Raw genomic sequence first — 19,473 nt, 5'->3', positions numbered from 1 at the left:
GTCCGTGGATCGATTGGTATCGGGCCGCACAAGAAATATATATATTTTTTCTTTTTTTAATTAAATCAACATAAAAAACACAATATACACTTACAAGTAGTGCACCAACCCAAAACAACTCTCTCCCCCCTTTTGTTCTGGGCATTGAACATGAAGACTCTTCCTTTACTGTTCCGAGTGGCCATGAGAGTCTTGGCAGTGCCTGCTTCCAGTGCTCCAGTGGAGTGAGTTTTCAGCCATGGTGGCATCATACTACGCCCCCATCGTGCACAAATGACTGACAGACTCTTGGCTAATTTGGTCTTTTGCAGATGCAATGCAGCATAGGGCCCTGACATATAAAAAGTACAACTTTTTTGTTATGTTCACGTATATGTCATGTTTTTTCAATGTTAACACTTTTGTAAAAATAAGTACATTTGCACTTTATTTTTCAATGTGTTTGTTCTGTAAAGGAATGAGTTAATGTTTAAAAATGACTGGTTAATAGTGCTAATATAAAGTGCAATGTCAGCACAATTTTCTTTCCTGCAATTTAAAATGCACTTGTTTTAATAAATAAATACAGCGTTTGAAAAGCATACACAATCTGTGTTAATATATTAGTCTGTGGTTAAAAGGACTTGAAAGGACTCGAAACTCAAAATGCAGGACTTAGGACTTGACTTGAGACTTTCCAGTCTTGACTTTGGACTTGACTCGGGGCTTGCCTGTCTTGACTCGGGACTTGACTCGGACTTGAGGGCAAAGACTTGAGACTTACTTGTGACTTGCAAAACAATGACTTGGTCCCACCTCTGGTAAGCAGAGATTATAAAGGAAAATAACAAGTTAGCCTTTACGCAAACCATAAACTGATAGGTGTGGGCTGCATCTGGGAACACACTGTGCACTTCTGATTGGTGTTTCTATGCATGTGTGTGTGTGTGTGTGTGTGTGTGTGTGTGTGTGTGTGTGTGTGTGTGTGTGTGTGTGTGTGTGTGTGTGTGTGTGTGTGTGTGTGTGTGTCTGTGTCTGTCTCTCTATGAGGCTGCAGTGCGTTAATAAATGTCCCCACACGATGTACATTTGACAGTGATTCATAGGAGGGAAGCTAACATCAGCCTACTGTGACAGCCAAATTATCTACCAACGTTACTTACCGCGATGTGCTTCCTCAAATTTGAAGTTGAGTTCATGTAAGCTTAAGCTTGTTACCGCTGAAACCTTATGTGCAGTTAATCACGTGACCGCCTGGCTCTGTTTGATTGGTGAAACGGAGTCAAACGTCACCAGTGACTGCATTTGATTGGTGAAACGGAGTCAAACGTCACCAGTGACTGTATTTGATTGGTGAAACGCAGGCATGCAATAGATCCTACTTTGAAGGTCTGTCTGATAAACCAAAACAAACAAAGCGTACATTAACAGATCGATAACAATCAGTAGCGAGTAGCGAGCTGAATGTAGATAAATGGAGCGGAGTAAAAGTAGCGTTTCTTCTCTATAAATATACTCAAGTAAAAGTAAAAGTATGTTGCATTAAAACTACTCTTAGAAGTACAATGTATCCCAAAAGTTACTCAAGTCGATGTAACGGAGTAAATGTAGCGCGTTACTACCCACCTCTGGTGCTGGAGCCTATCCCATCTGCATACACCCTGGACAAGTCGCCACCTCATCTCAGGGCCATATCATTGCAGAATTATTATTTTTTTAAATGTCAAAATGTAAAGTGGCATCTTACTTTGAGGACAAACATATTGCCAGGGCCCATCCATCCATCTATTTCTACCGCATGTCCCTTTAGGGGTCGCATGGGGCATGCTGGAGCCTATCCCAGCTGCATACACCCTGGCCAAGTCGCCACCTCATCTCAGGGCCATATCATTGCAGAAATGTTTTTTGAAAAAAATGTCAAAATGTAAAGTGGTGTCTTACTTTGAGGACAAACATATTGCCAGGGCCCATGATTTGCAAATCCTTTTCAACTTATATTCAATTGAATAGACTGCAAATACAAGATATTTAATGTTTGAACTGAGAAACATAATTTTTTTTTTTGCAAATAATCAATAACTTAGAATTTAATGGCAGCAACACATTGCAAAGAAGTTGGCACAAGGCCATTTTTACCACTGTGTTACATGGCCTTTCCTTTTAACAACACTCAGTAAACATTTGGGAACTGAGGAGACCAATTTTAAGCTTTTCAGGTGTAATTATTTCCCATTCTTGCTTGAAGTACAGCTTAAGTTGTTCAACAGTCCGGGGTCTCCGTTGTCGTATTTTAGGCTTCATATTGCGCCACACATTTTCAATGGTAGACAGGTCTGGACTACAGGCAGGCCAGTCCAGTACCCGCACTCTTTTACTATAAAGCCACGCTGTTGTAACACGTGGCTTGGCATTGTCTTGCTGAAATAAGCAGGGGCGTCCATGATAACGTTGCTTCGATGGCAACATATGTTGCTCCAAAACCTGTATGTACCTTTCAGCGTTAATGGTGCCTTCACAGATGTGTAAGTTACCCATGCCTTGGGCGCTAATACACCCCCATACCATCACAGATGCTGGCTTTTCAACTTTGCGCCTAGAACAATCCGGATGGTTCTTTCTTAATAAATAATAGAGTAAACAGATGACAGAAATATTATTGTATGTATAAGTACAGGAATGTGCGGTGACATATTAAATAATCTGTATGTGAAATGATATGTTTGCCGTTTTTAAAATGTATACAATAGTAGGATATGTTATACTGTATATACGTTTAAGAGTGGTACTAAGAGTGGTACGAGTATTGCTTTCAGCCTCCATCCAGGTTTCATGGATATACTCCGATGATTGTTACGTTGACCCTGCAGGCTAAGAATAGGAGAGCAGGGAGGTCTTCTAATTGGGACATATTGATGAGCACACCCTTACATCATCAAAACCAAAATGCAAAATCCTCTGTCGGTTATGGTGTTAAAAGTATACATCCCAATTTTACTGACAACTCTAATGACTCAAATTTGCAGATTAACCCTTCATATTGACAAAATATATTTAGGTCAGCATCAAAATGCCATTTATTTGTTTATGTTATGAAAATCTTATTTAAAAAAAAAAAACAGGTTGTTGATTGATGCCAATATCAGCAATCATTGGTAGCAAAAATAATTATTAGAGGGGGGCCAATCAATCGACACAAGGGTATTAGACATTAGACATTAGACAAACTTTATTGATCCACAAGGGAAATTGTCCCACACAGTAGCTCAGTTACAAAGGGTGGAAAGGATAAGGATGGAAAGCATAATGCACACAAGGGCACAAAAAGAGGGCGAAAACAAAAGGTATAAAGTAGACTAAAAATGTACCATAGTAGCAATATAAAATATAACATATATGTAATATTTACATATTATATATACAGTACATAATATATACTGATATATATTATATTGTATTATATTTTTATACAATATATAACAAATCCCAATTACCATGTACAATATTACAGTATATGTAACAGCAAAAAAAAAGGACCGCATAAAATAGAGAGTAGATCCAGCAAAAAATATACATTATAAACAAAGAGAGGTAGCTAACATAGATACTAGTTTGATGATTTTTCTATATTTCCGACAGTTATCTTTCATGTTTACTTTTACAAATATTTTTGTGTGGTTTCGTTTGTTGTTTAAAAAAAGGTATACTTTTATATATTACTATACTGTTTACAAACATAAAACATATTTTTTTGGTCACACAAGTGCTTTTTGTTTACTTATTTTGTAGTTTTTACCTTATTTTGCGCATACGATTGTATGTAATTAAAGGGAATAATTTTATAATTTTGCTGATAATGTTGTCAAATTGTGCATAAAAAATGTGACAATACATAATTGTTGTTTGTGATTATAACCACGATCAACAAATTAAAGGCAAACAAAATCCCAAAACATTAAATGATCTCAAAAAGGTCTGTTTGTACTGTATTTCCTTAGTATCAAATTAAAACACCAAAAATACAGTATGCAAAATGTAACTTTGCCCAGCAATAATGATTATGTTATCATACAGTAGTTTTTGTATAGACACTAGCTGAATTACTGAAGTTACATAGGTATTATATTATTATTTTAAATGTATCAATTGGGTATGCTAAATTATTCCTGACTTTGTAGTAACAGAACTCCTTCAGAGGTCTCAAACCCTACTAGGCTACTAGTCAGCACTATTATAACTTAAAGGGGATTTTTAGAGTTACATTGAACGATTTGGATGAATATTTTTATAGTCAAATGTGCCTTAAAAAGCCATACCAATGTCATAGGTCGTGATACCATGGACAGAACTATGTGAATATTTTTAAATATGTAGTTAAATGGAGGAGTCTTGCTCTCCCCCTTTAGAGGTGTATAATGGTATGGTCCAGCCTGAGTAGTGCTGCTTTGTTTAGACGTTGCGTTGCCAGACGTACAATTGTACAATAATATTACCCTCGGTTTGATGCATAAGCAATCATTTCGAAAAAAAGATAATTTAACAGCTCTATTACATTGATAATAGCAAACAATTTATTCCACCCTGTACTGTTTTGGAATGTTTGACTTGACTCTTTGAAGCCAGGTGAGGTCACTGTTCTGCCAGTAATGTTTGGTTATTACAGTAGTTTATTCAAACTAGTACTTTACTATATATTGTTTGTAGTAATTGTTTACTGTAGCAGATATTCCTGAGCAACTTCAAACTCGGTTATGTAGGACCAGTTTCCGTCAAATGCGATCATTTTATCGATATCGTGTCTTTACCCATTTGGCAACCACGTTGGTTCCCTCTACTTGCTTTCCCAGCAGGTTGCCGAGCTGCGGACTTCCAAACGACACTTGGCTGTGACGAGGTGATATTGTTGTACGCGTCGTTACTTTTGTCGAGTTTGATTTGGAAGTGTTTTTCCGTAGTGTTTTGTAGCACGTTAACGTTCAGAGAGAGGGGGGTGGGGGGGGGGAAAGAACACGGAAAATAAGTTTGTGTGTATTGCCACCTAAGCTCTCCCGCCCTCATGGAGGAAATGAAGACTTCAGTGAAGATGGTTTGGGGATAGATTTATGGCGTTCGACCTGGAACTGGAACGGATTAAGGTGAGAAAAAAATTGACAAGGAGGTGACTTTAAGGCACAGGCAGATGGTAAAAGCCATTAAGAGCGCATCGCGCTTGTGTCAAGGTGAAGGAATGAATGCACAGATGTCTTCTGGGATGCACTTACTTCTCCTGTTGGCTGTCATCTTGTCCTGCCAAGGCTGTCCAGAAAAATGCACTTGCTCCTTTCAAACGGTACAATGCCAAAACCAGGACTTGGACGTGATTCCACATCCCATACCCGTCAATACCACATTTCTGTGGATCACTGGAAACAACATTCCCAACATCAACCAGGACTCTTTTCCCGCTCGCTTGGAATTACTAACAGATCTTTACCTCAACGGGAATGACCTGGAGGCTGTGGAGGAAATGGTGTTTCAGAACTTGCCAAACCTGGAGCGCCTTGACCTGAGCAACAATAAAATCCAAACTTTCAGTGAAAACGCGTTTCCGGGTGAGAGTAAATTACAAGTTTTAAACCTCAGTAGATCTTTTCACAATCATTCCTCTGTGAGCGAGGTCCTGAGCATCATACAGAGCGGGAACCTCCTCCAGCTTACCGTCTTGGACCTGTCCGACAACGACATTGTGCTTCTTCCAGATGGTACCTTCACAGGCCTGTCGAATTTGGTCAACCTCAACCTGCGGAACAGCTCCGTCATCTCCATCTCGAGTGAGATCCTGAAGGTGCCCCCGCTGCGTGACCTCGACCTGAGGGACAACAGTCTCAGGAATCTTCCCGGCAACACGCTGACTGAGCTCAACTTCAAGTCAGACCTTCACGTTCGGTTAGCCGGGAACCCGTGGCGCTGCGATTGTTTAATCGAGGACATGCTGGTGTGGCTGAAGAACTCCACGCAGGTCACCGACACAAAGAGCCTGACCTGCGCGGACCCCGTGCGACTGAGCCGCCGGCCGCTGGTGCAGGTGCAGACATCCCAGCTAAAGTGTTCGGGCAACATGGAGGGCGTGCTGGAGACCTCATATGTCTTCCTGGGCTTGGTGCTGGCACTGATTGGCGTCATATTCCTGCTGGTGCTCTACTTGAACCGAAAAGGCATCAAGCGGTGGATGTACAACATCAGGGATGCTTGTAGGGACCACATGGAGGGATATCATTACAGGTATGAGATCAACTCTGACCCACGTTTGGCCAACCTGAGCATTAATTCAGACGTGTGAGCGAGGACATGGTGCTATGCGGGACATTGATATTACTTTACACTATGAAAAGTTGCATGACAGTCTTCCTGCCCTCCTGGTTCCCGATTAACCCTTTCAGCACCTCTCCTTCTCAGCTGCATGTGGTGTACCTGGTGAATTTGCTCCCATGTGCATGATCATTGCATGGACAATCAATCATAATGACCGCTTGAAAAGAGTGCGATGCTCCACTGTTACCCACAGGACAAAAATATGGAGCGCACTGACTTTTATGAAAGACATGAGAAGAATATCTGGGTAATAATAATCCATGTACTGCTGATCATTGCATTCTTCTATTTAAGCCTCTGCTGAACAGAAATGCTGTATAGCCTGTATGTGATTTTTTTTTAATATGTGAACTTGTGATAAGTACCCCGATTTATTTGTATGATTGTAGTGCACATTGCATACTTTTTGGATTTATTAGACGGGTCTGTTTCCTTGTGAATATGTTCCGCTAAATAAAAAGCATCTGAATTGCTTGTATCTGCCTCGACTAAGAGCCGTTTATCAAAGGACTGAGTCATGGTCATAAAAAAATGTACCAAAAAAAGTCTGGTAATGAATACATGTACAATTACACCCAGGAGCATAGCACCAAATTCTGGGCCCGGATCCCACCCTAAACCGAACGTCACCGCCACATGTTTAGTATTGCTTGAATTTGGTTGAAACCAGCTTTTTAAAACTTATAATAAAACCTTAATTGGGTTTTTGACTTTAAAAGTTGGGATCAACATATCTGGAACATATCTAAATAAACCCCCCAAAACTATTTGTTTTTGTTTAAAAAAAATATCCAAAAAAGTGCCAACAAATTTTATATAAAGTGGCCAGAATATGAATTTGAATAATCATATAACCTATCATTTTTAATTTAAATATGATTGTAAATCTGTCAAGTTTTCCTTTACGTCAGAGTGTAAAGTATACATCAGTGGTTAATACCAATCAGAATAATACATCATAATTATTGGTGCATCTCATGGGGGTTAAGCCCCCCTGTTTTTAAAAACTAGTGATGCCTCTGTTTCTAACTTTAATCAAGGGTCCTTGAATGCACCACAGTTATGTGCAATGAGATGCAAAAGTGAAACTTGTACATAACTTTCTCCTATGCTGTCACAGCTAAATTCAGTGTATTTTTTTTACCTTTCTTCGATCCTTGTTCCAAAATGCTGGTGCTGCGTGAGAATGCTTCAATGTGAACTTTGATGATGTTTATGTTGAGTGAAGAGTTTGAAGTTAGGTTTGCCGCTCACTATTCAGGTGAAACAAACCATTTAGCATTTTAGATTAGTGGGTGTAGGTATAGTCTTAGACATTCTTAATTTGATTCAAGCAACCTTATTATTTATTATTCAATAATAAGGTTATCTTATCTTAATATTTAGTCTTGATATTAATGACAGAAATCAGTTCTACATGCATATTTTACCATGGATATTTGTGTTAAAAACATGGTTCATTTGGTCGAGCCTAGCCATAGTAACTTTATGGGGTTAGTAAGCACTTTTTATAAGAGCTTCATTGAAAAAATGTACATAGTTCCAAGTTTGAGAGTTTCAAATAATACAGTATGCAGTGGCGGTTTTAGCTATAGGCTACCTGGGCAATACCCCCGGACAACATTGCCAGGATGGCGGCGGAAAAAAAGATGTATGTATATTTGTGCGCATCACTCATCAGAAGGGGGGTCTCGCCCAGAGTGCCGTTTAAGCTAGAACAATCACTAACCGTGATGAGTAAACAATGTGTCATCCCAACATCTAACAGTGGTATTATCATAAAATATGTGTTGATTGTTTTTATTTTTTAAATTATTGTTACATACTGCAATGGACGACTTAGACTTAGACAAACTTTAATGATCCACAAGGGAAACTGTTCCACACAGTAGCTCAGTTACAATGATGGAAAGTGTAAGGATGGAAAGGACAATGCAGGTATAATTAGACTAAATATAGCGATATAAAATATAACATATATACGTAATATTTACATTATATATGTATAGTATATTATATATACTGATATATTATGTCTATATCATATAGACAATATACAACAATTACCATGTACAATATTACTGTATACTGTATGTGACGGCTGCAGCATAAAATAGAGAGTAAATCCAGCAGAAAATAGACATTAAAAACAAAGAGAAGTAGCTAACATGTCAGATGTCAGGTAATAGACAGATATCGTCTATTGATGTATGGCGAGTGATTATACAGCTGGACGGAGTGCGGAATGAAGGAGTTCTTGAATCGAACACTGTGGGAACGAAGCTGAAGGAGCCTATTGGAGTATGAACTCCGCTGTCCCTCAATTGTCTGGTGACGAATCAAGCTGGAATTGGGCAGCATTTACTCTTCATTGCAGTGTAAATGTTACATACATAGCATTAACAGTACATCATACAACAGTATTCTACTATTTATTGTCCTAACGTGGTTTAAAAAAATGATTGCGCTAATATGCTTTATTAAGGATTGTTGTTGTATCAACAAGGAAATAGTGTGTGCTGCATAAATATATTTTTGTTCACAGGATGCTGAGTTGGGCACCTAGTCAATGTACATTTTGTGCTGGAAACAAAGTAAGAATAAGAAAGTCAAACAGAGGACATAAGTTGAGCGATTCGCAGTCGGAGGAAAAAAAACGCGGCCAACATTTATCTCCTGTGCAATTTGCTTTCCTGCTGTGAATCTGATAAAAATCCAAGTCTCCACTGTGAATCTCCCCAAAATAATTTCTTTGAGCTGCAGCCAGTGGGCAGGTTTCAAACCCAGAAGCGTTCTCGCATTCAGCTGTATGAATTTCAATATACTCCGGTGGTCGATCCCGCATCCCGCTGCATAATACCAGAAAAGATCTAAACGGTTTCATGGCACATGCAAATGAAGGCAAACTGCTCCCAACATTCTCGCGAGGCACAGAGAGGTATTATGGAAATGAGCTCATGCAGCTTTGCTGTTTTTTTGTTGGTTTTTTTTTACCAGAAAAAGTGTGTATTCCCTCATTTGGTATTGCCACTATTGCAAGAAAGTATACTTCTAATGAGGTACAGTCATACTTGCCAACCTTGAGACCTCCGATTTCGGGGGGGGGAGGGGGGGGTTAAGAGGGGAGGAGTATATTTACAGCTAGAATTCACCAAGTCAAGTATTTCATATATATATATATATATATATATATATATATATATATATATAATAATTACTTGACTTTCAGTGAATTCTAGCTATGTATATTTATATTTATTTTATTATATATATATATATAAAAATAAGAGAAATACTTGAATTTCAGTGTTCATTTATTTCCACATATACACACACATAACACTCATCTACTCATTGTTGAGTTAAGGGTTGAATTGTCCATCCTTGTTCTATTCTCTGTCGCTATTTTTCTAACCATGCTGAACACCCTCTCTGATGATGCATTCTGCTTCGTCTCCTTGTTGTGTGCGCAGTTGTGCACTGCACTCTCTAAAAGCCGTAGATGTTATTGTCACATATGCATGTACAGTAGATGGCAGTATTGTCCTGTTTAAGAGTGTCACAACATTGCTGTTTACGGCAGACGAACTGCTTTACGGTAGACGAAAACGCGACTGCTGTTGCTGTGTGTTGTTACCGCGCTGGGAGGACGTTAATGAAACTGCCTAACAATAAACCCACATAAGAAACCAAGAACTCGCCCTAGATCATTCTACAGTTATAACGTGATTGGGCAGGCACGCTGTTTATATTGTGGGAAAGCGGACGTGAAAACAGGCTGTCGACACGTCACTCAGGTCCGCATGAATTTCGGGAGATTTTCGGGAGAAAATTTGTCCCGGGAGGTTTTCGGGAGAGGCGCTGAATTTTGGGAGTCTCCCGGAAAATCCGGGAGGGTTGGCAAGTATGGGTACAGTGCACCGACTGACTGTTTTGAGATAAGAGCCTGTTTCTCGGACCTGTGTGGAGTTGGCCCCCCAGCCCCTCGCAAAACTCTGTTGAAATAGTCTCATTCGTTTGTGCTGGTTCGCGCAGTTGAAATGGTTGTTTGTGCTGTTTTCGTTTCCGAGTTCCATCCCATCCATCCATTTTCTACCTCTTGTCCCTTTCGGGGTCGCGGGGGGTGCTGGAGCCTATGTCAGCTGCATTCGGGCGGAAGGCGGAATACACCCTGGACAAGTCGCCACCTCATCCTACAGTGTTATGCTAAACCAACTTGTCTTACCTGTTAGGATCTGTTTTGGTATTCAGAATCCCCATATGTGCCGAAGATTAGAAATCAACCATGGAGGCATGGTGGAGATATTAATAAAACAACCTTGCATTTATTAAAAGGTGTTATTTTAGGATTTGTTTTTGTTTCAGACCTGTTTGACACAAGTTACTTTTAAGGGGTCATATTATATATTTATTTCTACATTTAAACCACTTCCTTGTGGTCTACAAAACATGTAATGGTGGTTCTTTGGTGGTTTCACTTGTATTAGTTTGCGCTACATAGCTGGTTTAAAGATAATTTTATAGGTCAAACAAAATTCCACCCCCGTTCTGCAAATTAAGTCTAAATTAAGCCAAAATAGTCTCGTTTGTTAGTGCTGGTTTGTGGCTAATTGCTATGCTTCTGAGTTACATGGGAAGGAAGGAAGTAAAAGAAGGAAATCATCAACAAACATTTTGAGTGTATCATTGCTAGTCTGCGCCACACGGAAGCAAATTTAGTCGATAAGCCAAGGATATTAAAATAATATCCAAACGGCGGACATTTATCCATTAAAATATTGAAAAGCTGCTGTGAGTGTGTTTGACTCAAAATCAGCGAGGAAGAGATATATTAATAGTCAATTTCAAGGTAAATACTGTATATTATTATTAAATTATTTCATAAAACTACAGTACCGTATTTTCCGCACTATAAGGCGCACCTAAAAACCACAAATGTTCTCAAAAGCTGACAGTGCGCCTTATAACCCGGTGCGCTTTATTACGATTCATTTTCATAAAGTTTCGATCTCGCAACTTCGGTAAACAGCCGCCATCTTTTTTCCCGGTAGAACAGGAAGCGCTTCTTCTTCTACGCAAGCAACCGCCAAGGAAAGCATCCGCCCCCATAGAACAGGAAGCGCTTCTTCTTCTACCCGCCCCCGGAAGAAGAAGAAAAAACGCGCGGATATCACCATACGTTTCATTTCCTGTTTACATCTGTAAAGACCACAAAATGGCTCCTACTAAGCGATCCGGTTCATAAAAAGACGCAATCTCTCCATCCGCACACGGATTACTACCGTATTTCACAGCAACTGAACCGCACTGTGGAACGGGAGCACGTACGGTGAATATTCGCACCACAGGGAATGAGAAGTCATCCTTCACTGTGGTTCTAGCTTGCCATGCTAACTTCCACCCATGGTGATATTCAAAAGGAAGACCTTGCCAAAAGAGACCTTTCCAGCCGGCGTCATCATAAAAGCTAACTCGAAGGGATGGATGGATGAAGAAAAGATGAGCGAGTGGTTAAGGGAAGTTTACGCGAAGAGGCCGGGTGGCTTTTTTCACACAGCTCCGAAGGCGAACACACCTTCACTAAGACGGGCAGACAGCCTCGGACGACATACGCCAACATTTGCCAGTGGATCGTAAATGCTTGGGCAGATATTTCGGTCACAACTGTGGTCCGAGCTTTCCGGAAGGCAGGATTCACAGAACAACAGCGACACTGACTCCCGATGACTTCTACGAGACGGAACCGGCCATTTTGGATACCACGCTTGCGCAACTTTTCAATTCGGACACCGAAGACGAAGAATTCGAAGGATTTACGAATGAAGAATAACTTCAGAAGGTGAGCGCTATGTTTATTTTGTGTGTTGTGACATTAACGTTCGAGCAACATTATGTTACTATTGCTCTACACCATTTTGAATTTTACTATGTTTGTGATTGCACATTTGCGTACATTTTGGGACAGAGTTGTTAGAACGCTGGTTTTCAATATATTATTAAAGTTTGACTGAACTATCTGACTGTTTTTTTGACATTCACTTTAGCGCAGCGTTTTTTTGACATTCACTTTAGCGCAGCGTAGGCGCGGCTTATAGTCCGGGGCGGCTTATTGGTGGACAAAATTATGAAATATGTAATTCATAGAAGGTGCGGCTAATAATCCGGTGCGCCTTATAGTGCGGAAAATACGGTAGTTGTCTGTAGTACATTCAACTATTATTTGTACAAAATAATTATATTTATTTTAAAAAGGCATGTTACATGTTAAAATGTTGGTGTTTTGTGTGGACCGCGCACCAATTAAATCAATGTCAATTAATTTCAAAGGACGGCGTTGATTTGAGACAAGTGTTTTGAGATAAGCTTGCAGGTTGAGGTAGACTGTAGTTCTCATTTCAATACTCGTCCACAGACCCCCTCACTCTCGTCTGTCAGGCATGTATCATTGCGACTGCTTACCGGCTCTCTGCACTGTCAATTTGTTATTGCACCTTCTCTTCTCGGAAACCTCTCGGGAGACATTTGTTTAAGAAACAGCAGAGGGAGTTGGTTCTTAGGGTTTGTGCCTGGCGCCGACTCTCCGAACAGCTGTGACTCTAAAGGTAAATTACATCCATCCCAAAGTTGAGTAAGAACGATTTACAATAATTTGTTTTTTGGTTATTTTGAAACAGATGTCCTCCCTTCACACTCAATTCCCCAAAGTGAGGCCTCCCTGGCGCTGTGTCCCAGGAGCGACGTACGTACATACAGGTGATTACAATGTTTCCACAGAGACCCACAGTAAGTAGTCCTCCACACACTCTCCATATTGAGCTGGGATTCTCCCCCCACACACCTCGCCACGCCTCAAGCAATGCTTGGCGGCGCATTGTAATTGCAGTGGGGGGGAAAAAGTGAATGTTTTTTGGAGGTGGAAGAATAAAACAGACGAGCGCTGTCTGCTGTATAATCCCAGTCGACGCTGACACGAGTCCACTAAGTGGCCCTTTTGTGCTTGTTAACTGCAGTCTCCAAGCACCTTCCGCATCGAAATAGCCAGTCATTGACTTGTGATGTCAGTGCCGGTCCTGGGCAAGTCCCTGGACTCTGTCAGCTGTCAGAATGGCTGCCTTACGCTCATTTCCAGACCTCAACTGATGCTTGTTTTTGCCACTAAATATAGGATTTGTTGCAGAGCTGCAGCCGTGGGATCAATGAAGTCAACATGGTATTGCCAATTTGATTAAGGCTGCAACAGAAGGCTAGCATATGTGTAATATTTATTTGTTTGAATTCAGAGTCTTTTAGTGTTCTGAGCATTAATTGTGACTCTTTGAGCAGCTTTTGAAGTCCTTTCATGTATCAGTGCCTTCAGTTTAGTACTGTGTGCATTAGAGATGAACGATGTGGCCTAAAATCTATTTTGCGATACATATTGTAGCCTATATATACACATATATATGTGTGTGTATATATATATATATATATATATATTAGGGCTGTGAATCTTTGGGTGTCCCACGATTTGACTCAATATCGATTCTTGGGGTCACGATTCGATTCAAAATCGATTTTTCCTGATTCAAAACGATTCTCTATTCATTCAATACATAGGATTTCAGCAGGATCTACCCCAGTCTGCTGACATGCAAGCAGAGTAGTAGATTTTTGTAAAAAGCTTTTATAATTGTAAAGGACAATGTTTTATCAACTGATTGCAATAATGTAAATTTGTTTTAACTATTAAATGAACCAAAAATATGACTTATTTTATCTTTGTGAAAATATTGGACACAGTGTGTTGTCAAGCTTAAGAGATGCGATGCAAGTGTAAGCCACTGTGACACTATTGTTCTTTTTTTTTTTTTTTTAATAAATGTCTAATGATAATGTCAATGAGGGATTTTTAATCACTGCTATGTTGAAATTGTAACTAATATTGATACTGTTGTTGATAATATTCATTTTTGTTTCACTACTTTTGGTTTGTTCTGTGTTGTGTTTGTGTCTCATCTCAATTGCTCTGTTTATTGCAGTTCTGAGTGTTGCTGGGTCGGGTTTGGTTTTGGAATTGGATTGCATTGTTATGGTATTGCTGTGTATTGTTTTGTTTGATTGATTAATCTAAAAAAATAAAATCATTTTTAAATTTTTTTTTACAAAAAATAAAAAAATAAAAAATCGATTTTAAAAAGAAAAAGAGAATCGATTCTGAATCGCACAACGTGAGAATCGCGATTCGAATCCGAATCGATTTTTTCCCACACCCCTAATATATATATATGTACTGTATGTGTATATATACACATATATATAAACATATGCACACACACACACACATATATATACATACACATACCGGTATACATGTATATACAGTCGTGGTCAAAAGTTTACATACACTTGTAAAGAACATAATGTCATGGCTGTCTTGAGTTTCCAATAATTTCTACAGCTCTTATTTTTTTGTGATAGAGTGATTGGAGCACATACTTGTTGGTCACAAAAAACATTCATGAAGTTTGGTTCTTTTATGAATTTATTATGGGTCTCCTGAAAATGGGACCAAATCTGCTGGGTCAAAAGTATACATACAGCAAGTAAATATTTGGTTACATGTCCCTTGGCAAGTTTCATTGCAATAAGGCACTTTTGGTAGCCATCCACAAGCTTCTGGTTGAATTTTTGACCACCCCTCTTGACAAAATTGGTGCAGTTCAGCTAAATTTGTTGGTTTTCTGACATGGAATTGTTTCTTCAGCATTGCCCACACGTTTAAGTCAGGACTTTGGGAAGGCCATTCTAAAACCTTAATTCTAGCCTGATTTAGTCATTCCTTTACCACTTTTGCCGTGTGTTTGGGGTCACAGCAAAACAGGCCCAGATCATAATACTACCACCACCATACTTGACGGTAGGCCTGGTGGTCCTGGGATTAAAGGTCTCACCTTTCCTCCTCCAAACATATGGATGGGTATTGCAGCCAAGAAGAAACAAGTCCATGTCAGAAAACCAACACATTTAGCTGAATTGCACCAATTTTGTCAAGAGGAGTGGTCAAAAATTCAACCAGAAGCTTGTGGATGGCTACCAAAAGCGCCTTATTGCAGTGAAACCTGCCAAGGGACATGTAACCAAATATTAACATTGCTGTATGTATACTTTTGACCCAGCAGATTTGGTCACATTTTCAGTAGACCCATAATAAATTCATAAAAGAACCAAACTTCATGAATGTTTTTTGTGACAAACAAGTATGTGCTCCAATCACTCTATCACAAAAAAATAAGAGTTGTAGAAATTATTGGAAACTCAAGACAGGCATGACATTATGTTCTTTACAAGTGTATGTAAACTTTTGATCGCCGACAATTTGACAGATTTCAAATCATATTCAAGGGAATAGTGGCAGGCAGAGGTGGGTAGAGTAGCCAGAAATTGTACTCAAGTAAGAGTACTGTTACTTTAGAGATTTATTACTCAAGTAAAAGTAAGGAGTAGTCACCCAAATATTTACTTGAGTAAAAGTAAAAAGTATGTTGTAAAAAAACTACTCAAGTACTGAGTAACTGATGAGTAACATACACACACATATCATATATATATATATACCGTATATACACACACACACACACACATATATACATATATATATATATATATATATATATATACACACACACACACACATATATATATATATATATATATATATATATATATATATATATATATATATATATACATATATATACATAGATATATACAGTATATAATTTATATTTATTTTTTTTGCCGTTTTTGTTTACATGTTAATAGTGTTTTAATGAATATACATGCATGTTTAACACATATAGATTCCTTTCTTTCATGAAGACAAGAATATAAGTTGGTGTATTACCTGATTCTGATGACTTGCATTGATTGGAATCAGACAGTAGTGATGACAAACGTCCACGTTTTCAAATGGAGGAGAAAAAAAGTTCCTCCTTTCTGTCTAATACCACATGAAAGTGGTTGGTTTTTGGCATCTTATATGTCCAGCTTCCATATTCGTTTTTATACACTTTACAAGAAATACATTGGCGGCAAACTCCGTAGCTTGCTAGCTTGTTTGCACTGGCTTTCGGAGACTCTTGTTTTGAAAGCGCAGGCGCGATGGAGCGGCACTTTTATTGTGAAGACAGGAACTGTGCAGTCAGTCTTTAGGCTTTTGACGGGGTGTACGGTTGAAATAAAAATGGTCTTTTTTCCTTCACACTTTTGATTGATTGATTGGAACTTGTATTAGTAGATTGCACAGTACAGTACATATTCCGTACAATTGACCACTAAATGATAACACCCCAATAAGTTTTTCAACTTGTTTAAGTCAGGTCATGTGACCCCTGGCTCTGTTTGATTGGTCCAACGTCACCAGTGACTGCATCTGATTGGTGGAACGGAGTGAACGTCACCAGTGACTGTATTTGTTGAAACGCAGGCACTATGAAGGTCTGTCTGACAGACCAAAACAAACAAAGCGTGCATTAACAGATCGATAAAAATTAGTAGCGAGTAGCGAGCTGAATGTAGATAAAAGTAGCGGAGTAAAAGTAGCGTTTCTTCTCTATAAATATACTCACGTAAAAGTAAAAGTATGTTGCATTAAAACTACTCTTAGAAGTACAATTTATCCCAAAAGTTACTCAAGTAGATGTAACGGAGTAAATGTAGCGCGTTACTACCCACCTCTGGTGGCAGGTTATATGAATATTTAAAATCTTATTCTGGCCACTTATATTGAATTTGTTGGCACTTTTTTGTAAAAAAATCGAACAAATAAACATGTTTTAAAAAAAAAATAATAATAATGAAGGGGGTTTATCTACACACATTGTTGATATGTCAATACATCTTTAAAAAGTCAAAAACCTATTTAAGTTTTTACGTGTTTTAAAAAATCCATGCAAAATAATTTTTTCAGTGCATGTAATCATACCGAGTGTGTGTGTATGGGGGCTGCGATGTTGGATCTAGGCTGGGATGGGGGGCCCTCTAGGAGTCTTGTGTATGAGAGCCCTACGCCCCTGCCCCTGGATGGCAAATGAAGACAATCACACTATATTATTCTTACTGGACACATTTATTCATACACATGTTTTGTGATACAACTGTGCTGCATCAAATATAAAACGCATAGTGGAAACATCTCCTCTCTGAGCTGCCACCTTATCATGGTAGAGGAGTTTGCGTGTCCCAATGATTCTAGGAGCTATGATGTTCGGGGGCTTCTATGCCCCTTGGTAGGGTCTCCCAAGACAAACAGGTCCTATGTGAGGGATCAGACATGACCGAAGTTATGATTGAAAGGACAAGATCACGGGTACAAGCGGCCGAAATGGGTTTCCTCCGCCGGGTGGCGGGGCTCTCCCTTAGGGATAGGGTGAGAAGCTCTGTCATCCGGGAGGAGCTCAAAGTAAAGCCGCTGCTCCTCCACGTTGAGAGGAGCCAGATGAGGTGGTTCGGACATCTGGTCAGGATGCCACCCGAATGCCTCCCTAGGGAGGTGTTTAGAGCACGTCCGACCGGTAGGAGGCCACAGGGAAGACCCAGGACACGTTGGGAAGACTATGTTTCCCGGCTGGCCTGGGATCCCCCGGGAAGAGCTGGACGAAGTGGCTGGGGAGAGGGAAGTCTGGGCTTCCCTGCTTAGGCTGCTGCCCCCGCATAAGCGGAAGAAGATGGATGGATGGATAGTGGAAACATGATTAATAATCTTAAATAACAGGGTTGTAAAATCAAGGTACAAAATGAAGTTTTCCCACATACAAGTAAGAGAGACCTTAATGAAACTACCTGGCATGATACTGATCTAATTCTATGGTGCAGAATACAAACCCCGTTTCCATATGAGTTGGGAAATTGTGTTAAATGTAAATATAAACGGAATACAATGATTTGCAAATCCTTTTCAACCCATATTCAATTGAATGCACTACAAAGACAAGATATTTGATGTTCAAACTCATAAACTTTATTTTTTTTTTTACAAATAATAATTAACTTAGAATTTCATGGCTGCAACATGTGCCAAAGTAGTTGGGAAAGGGCATGTTCACCACTGTGTTACATGGCCTTTCCTTTTAACAACACTCAGTAAACGTTTGAGAACTGAGAAGACACATTTTTAAGCTTCTCAGGTGGAATTATTTCCCATTCTTGCTTGATGTACAGCTTAAGTTGTTCAACAGTCCGGGGGTCTCCATTGTGGTATTTTAGGCTTCATAATGTGCCACACATTTTCAATGGGAGACAGGTCTGGACTACAGGCAGGCCAGTCTAGTACCCGCACTCTTTTACTATGAAGCCACGTTGATGTAACACATGGCTTGGCATTGTCTTGCTGAAATAAGCAGGGGCGTCCATGGTAACGTTGCTTAGATGGCAACATATGTTGCTCCAAAACCTGTATGTGCCTTTCAGCATTAATGGTGCCTTCACAGATGTGTAAGTTACCCATGTCTTGGGCACTAATACACCTCCATACCATCACAGATGCTGGCTTTTCAACTTTACGCCTATTACAATCCGGATGGTTCTTTTCCTCTTTGGTCCGGAGGACACAACGTCCACAGTTTCCAAAAACAATTTGAAATGTGGACTCGTCAGACCACAGAACACTTTTCCACTTTGTATCAGTCCATCTTAGATGAGCTCAGGCCCAGCGAAGCCGACGGCGTTTCTGGGTGTTGTTGATAAACGGTTTTCGCCTTGCATAGGAGAGTTTTAACTTGCACTTACAGATGTAGCGACCAACTGTAGTTACTGACAGTGGGTTTCTGAAGTGTTCCTGAGCCCATGTGGTGATATCCTTTACACACTGTTGTTGCTTGTTGATGCAGTACAGCCTGAGGGATCGAAGGTCACAGGCTTAGCTGCTTACGTGCAGTGATTTCTCCAAATTCTTCAAAACCCTTTGATGATATTACGGACCGTAGATGGTGAAATCCCTAAATTCCTTGCAATAGCTGGTTGAGAAAGGTTTTTCTTAAACTGTTCAACAATTTGCACACGCATTTGTTGACAAAGTGGTGACCCTCGTCCCATCCTTGTTTGTGAATGACTGAGCATTTCATGGAATCTACTTTTATACCCAATCATGGCACCCACCTGTTCCCAATT

General features: G+C 39.6%; 1 protein-coding gene and 1 long non-coding RNA gene across 3 annotated transcripts in view; one reads left to right on the top strand and one right to left on the bottom strand.

Moving 5' to 3' along the window:
* LOC140678739 (uncharacterized) overlaps positions 1 to 19,473 on the bottom strand; it is an 88,481-nt gene that overhangs the window by 51,301 nt on the left and 17,707 nt on the right. The gene's annotated exons all lie outside the window — the stretch shown is intronic.
* tpbg (trophoblast glycoprotein) lies at positions 4,798 to 6,799 on the top strand. Of its 2 annotated transcripts, XM_061949599.2 has the most exons (2): positions 4,798 to 5,567; positions 5,715 to 6,799. In XM_061949599.2, the coding sequence occupies exons 1-2, from the start codon at positions 5,156 to 5,158 to the stop codon at positions 6,293 to 6,295; spliced, it is 993 nt and encodes a 330-aa protein (XP_061805583.1). In that variant the 5' UTR covers positions 4,798 to 5,155; the 3' UTR covers positions 6,296 to 6,799. The 2 variants fall into 2 exon arrangements, with proteins under 2 accessions (XP_061805583.1, XP_061805574.1); XM_061949590.2 differs by having other exon boundaries at positions 4,798 to 6,798.

This window comes from Nerophis lumbriciformis, linkage group LG04, assembly GCF_033978685.3.
Source record: "Nerophis lumbriciformis linkage group LG04, RoL_Nlum_v2.1, whole genome shotgun sequence".
Taxonomy (NCBI): Eukaryota; Metazoa; Chordata; class Actinopteri; order Syngnathiformes; family Syngnathidae; genus Nerophis; species Nerophis lumbriciformis.
The sequence above is the reverse complement of the archived record's forward strand: the minus strand, read 5'-3'. Positions and strand labels throughout refer to the sequence as shown.

Excerpts from the sequence above, each read along its gene's own strand:
- tpbg (XM_061949590.2), top strand. The coding sequence starts at position 5,156 with ATGGTAAAAGCCATTAAGAGCGCATCGCGCTTGTGTCAAGGTGAAGGA.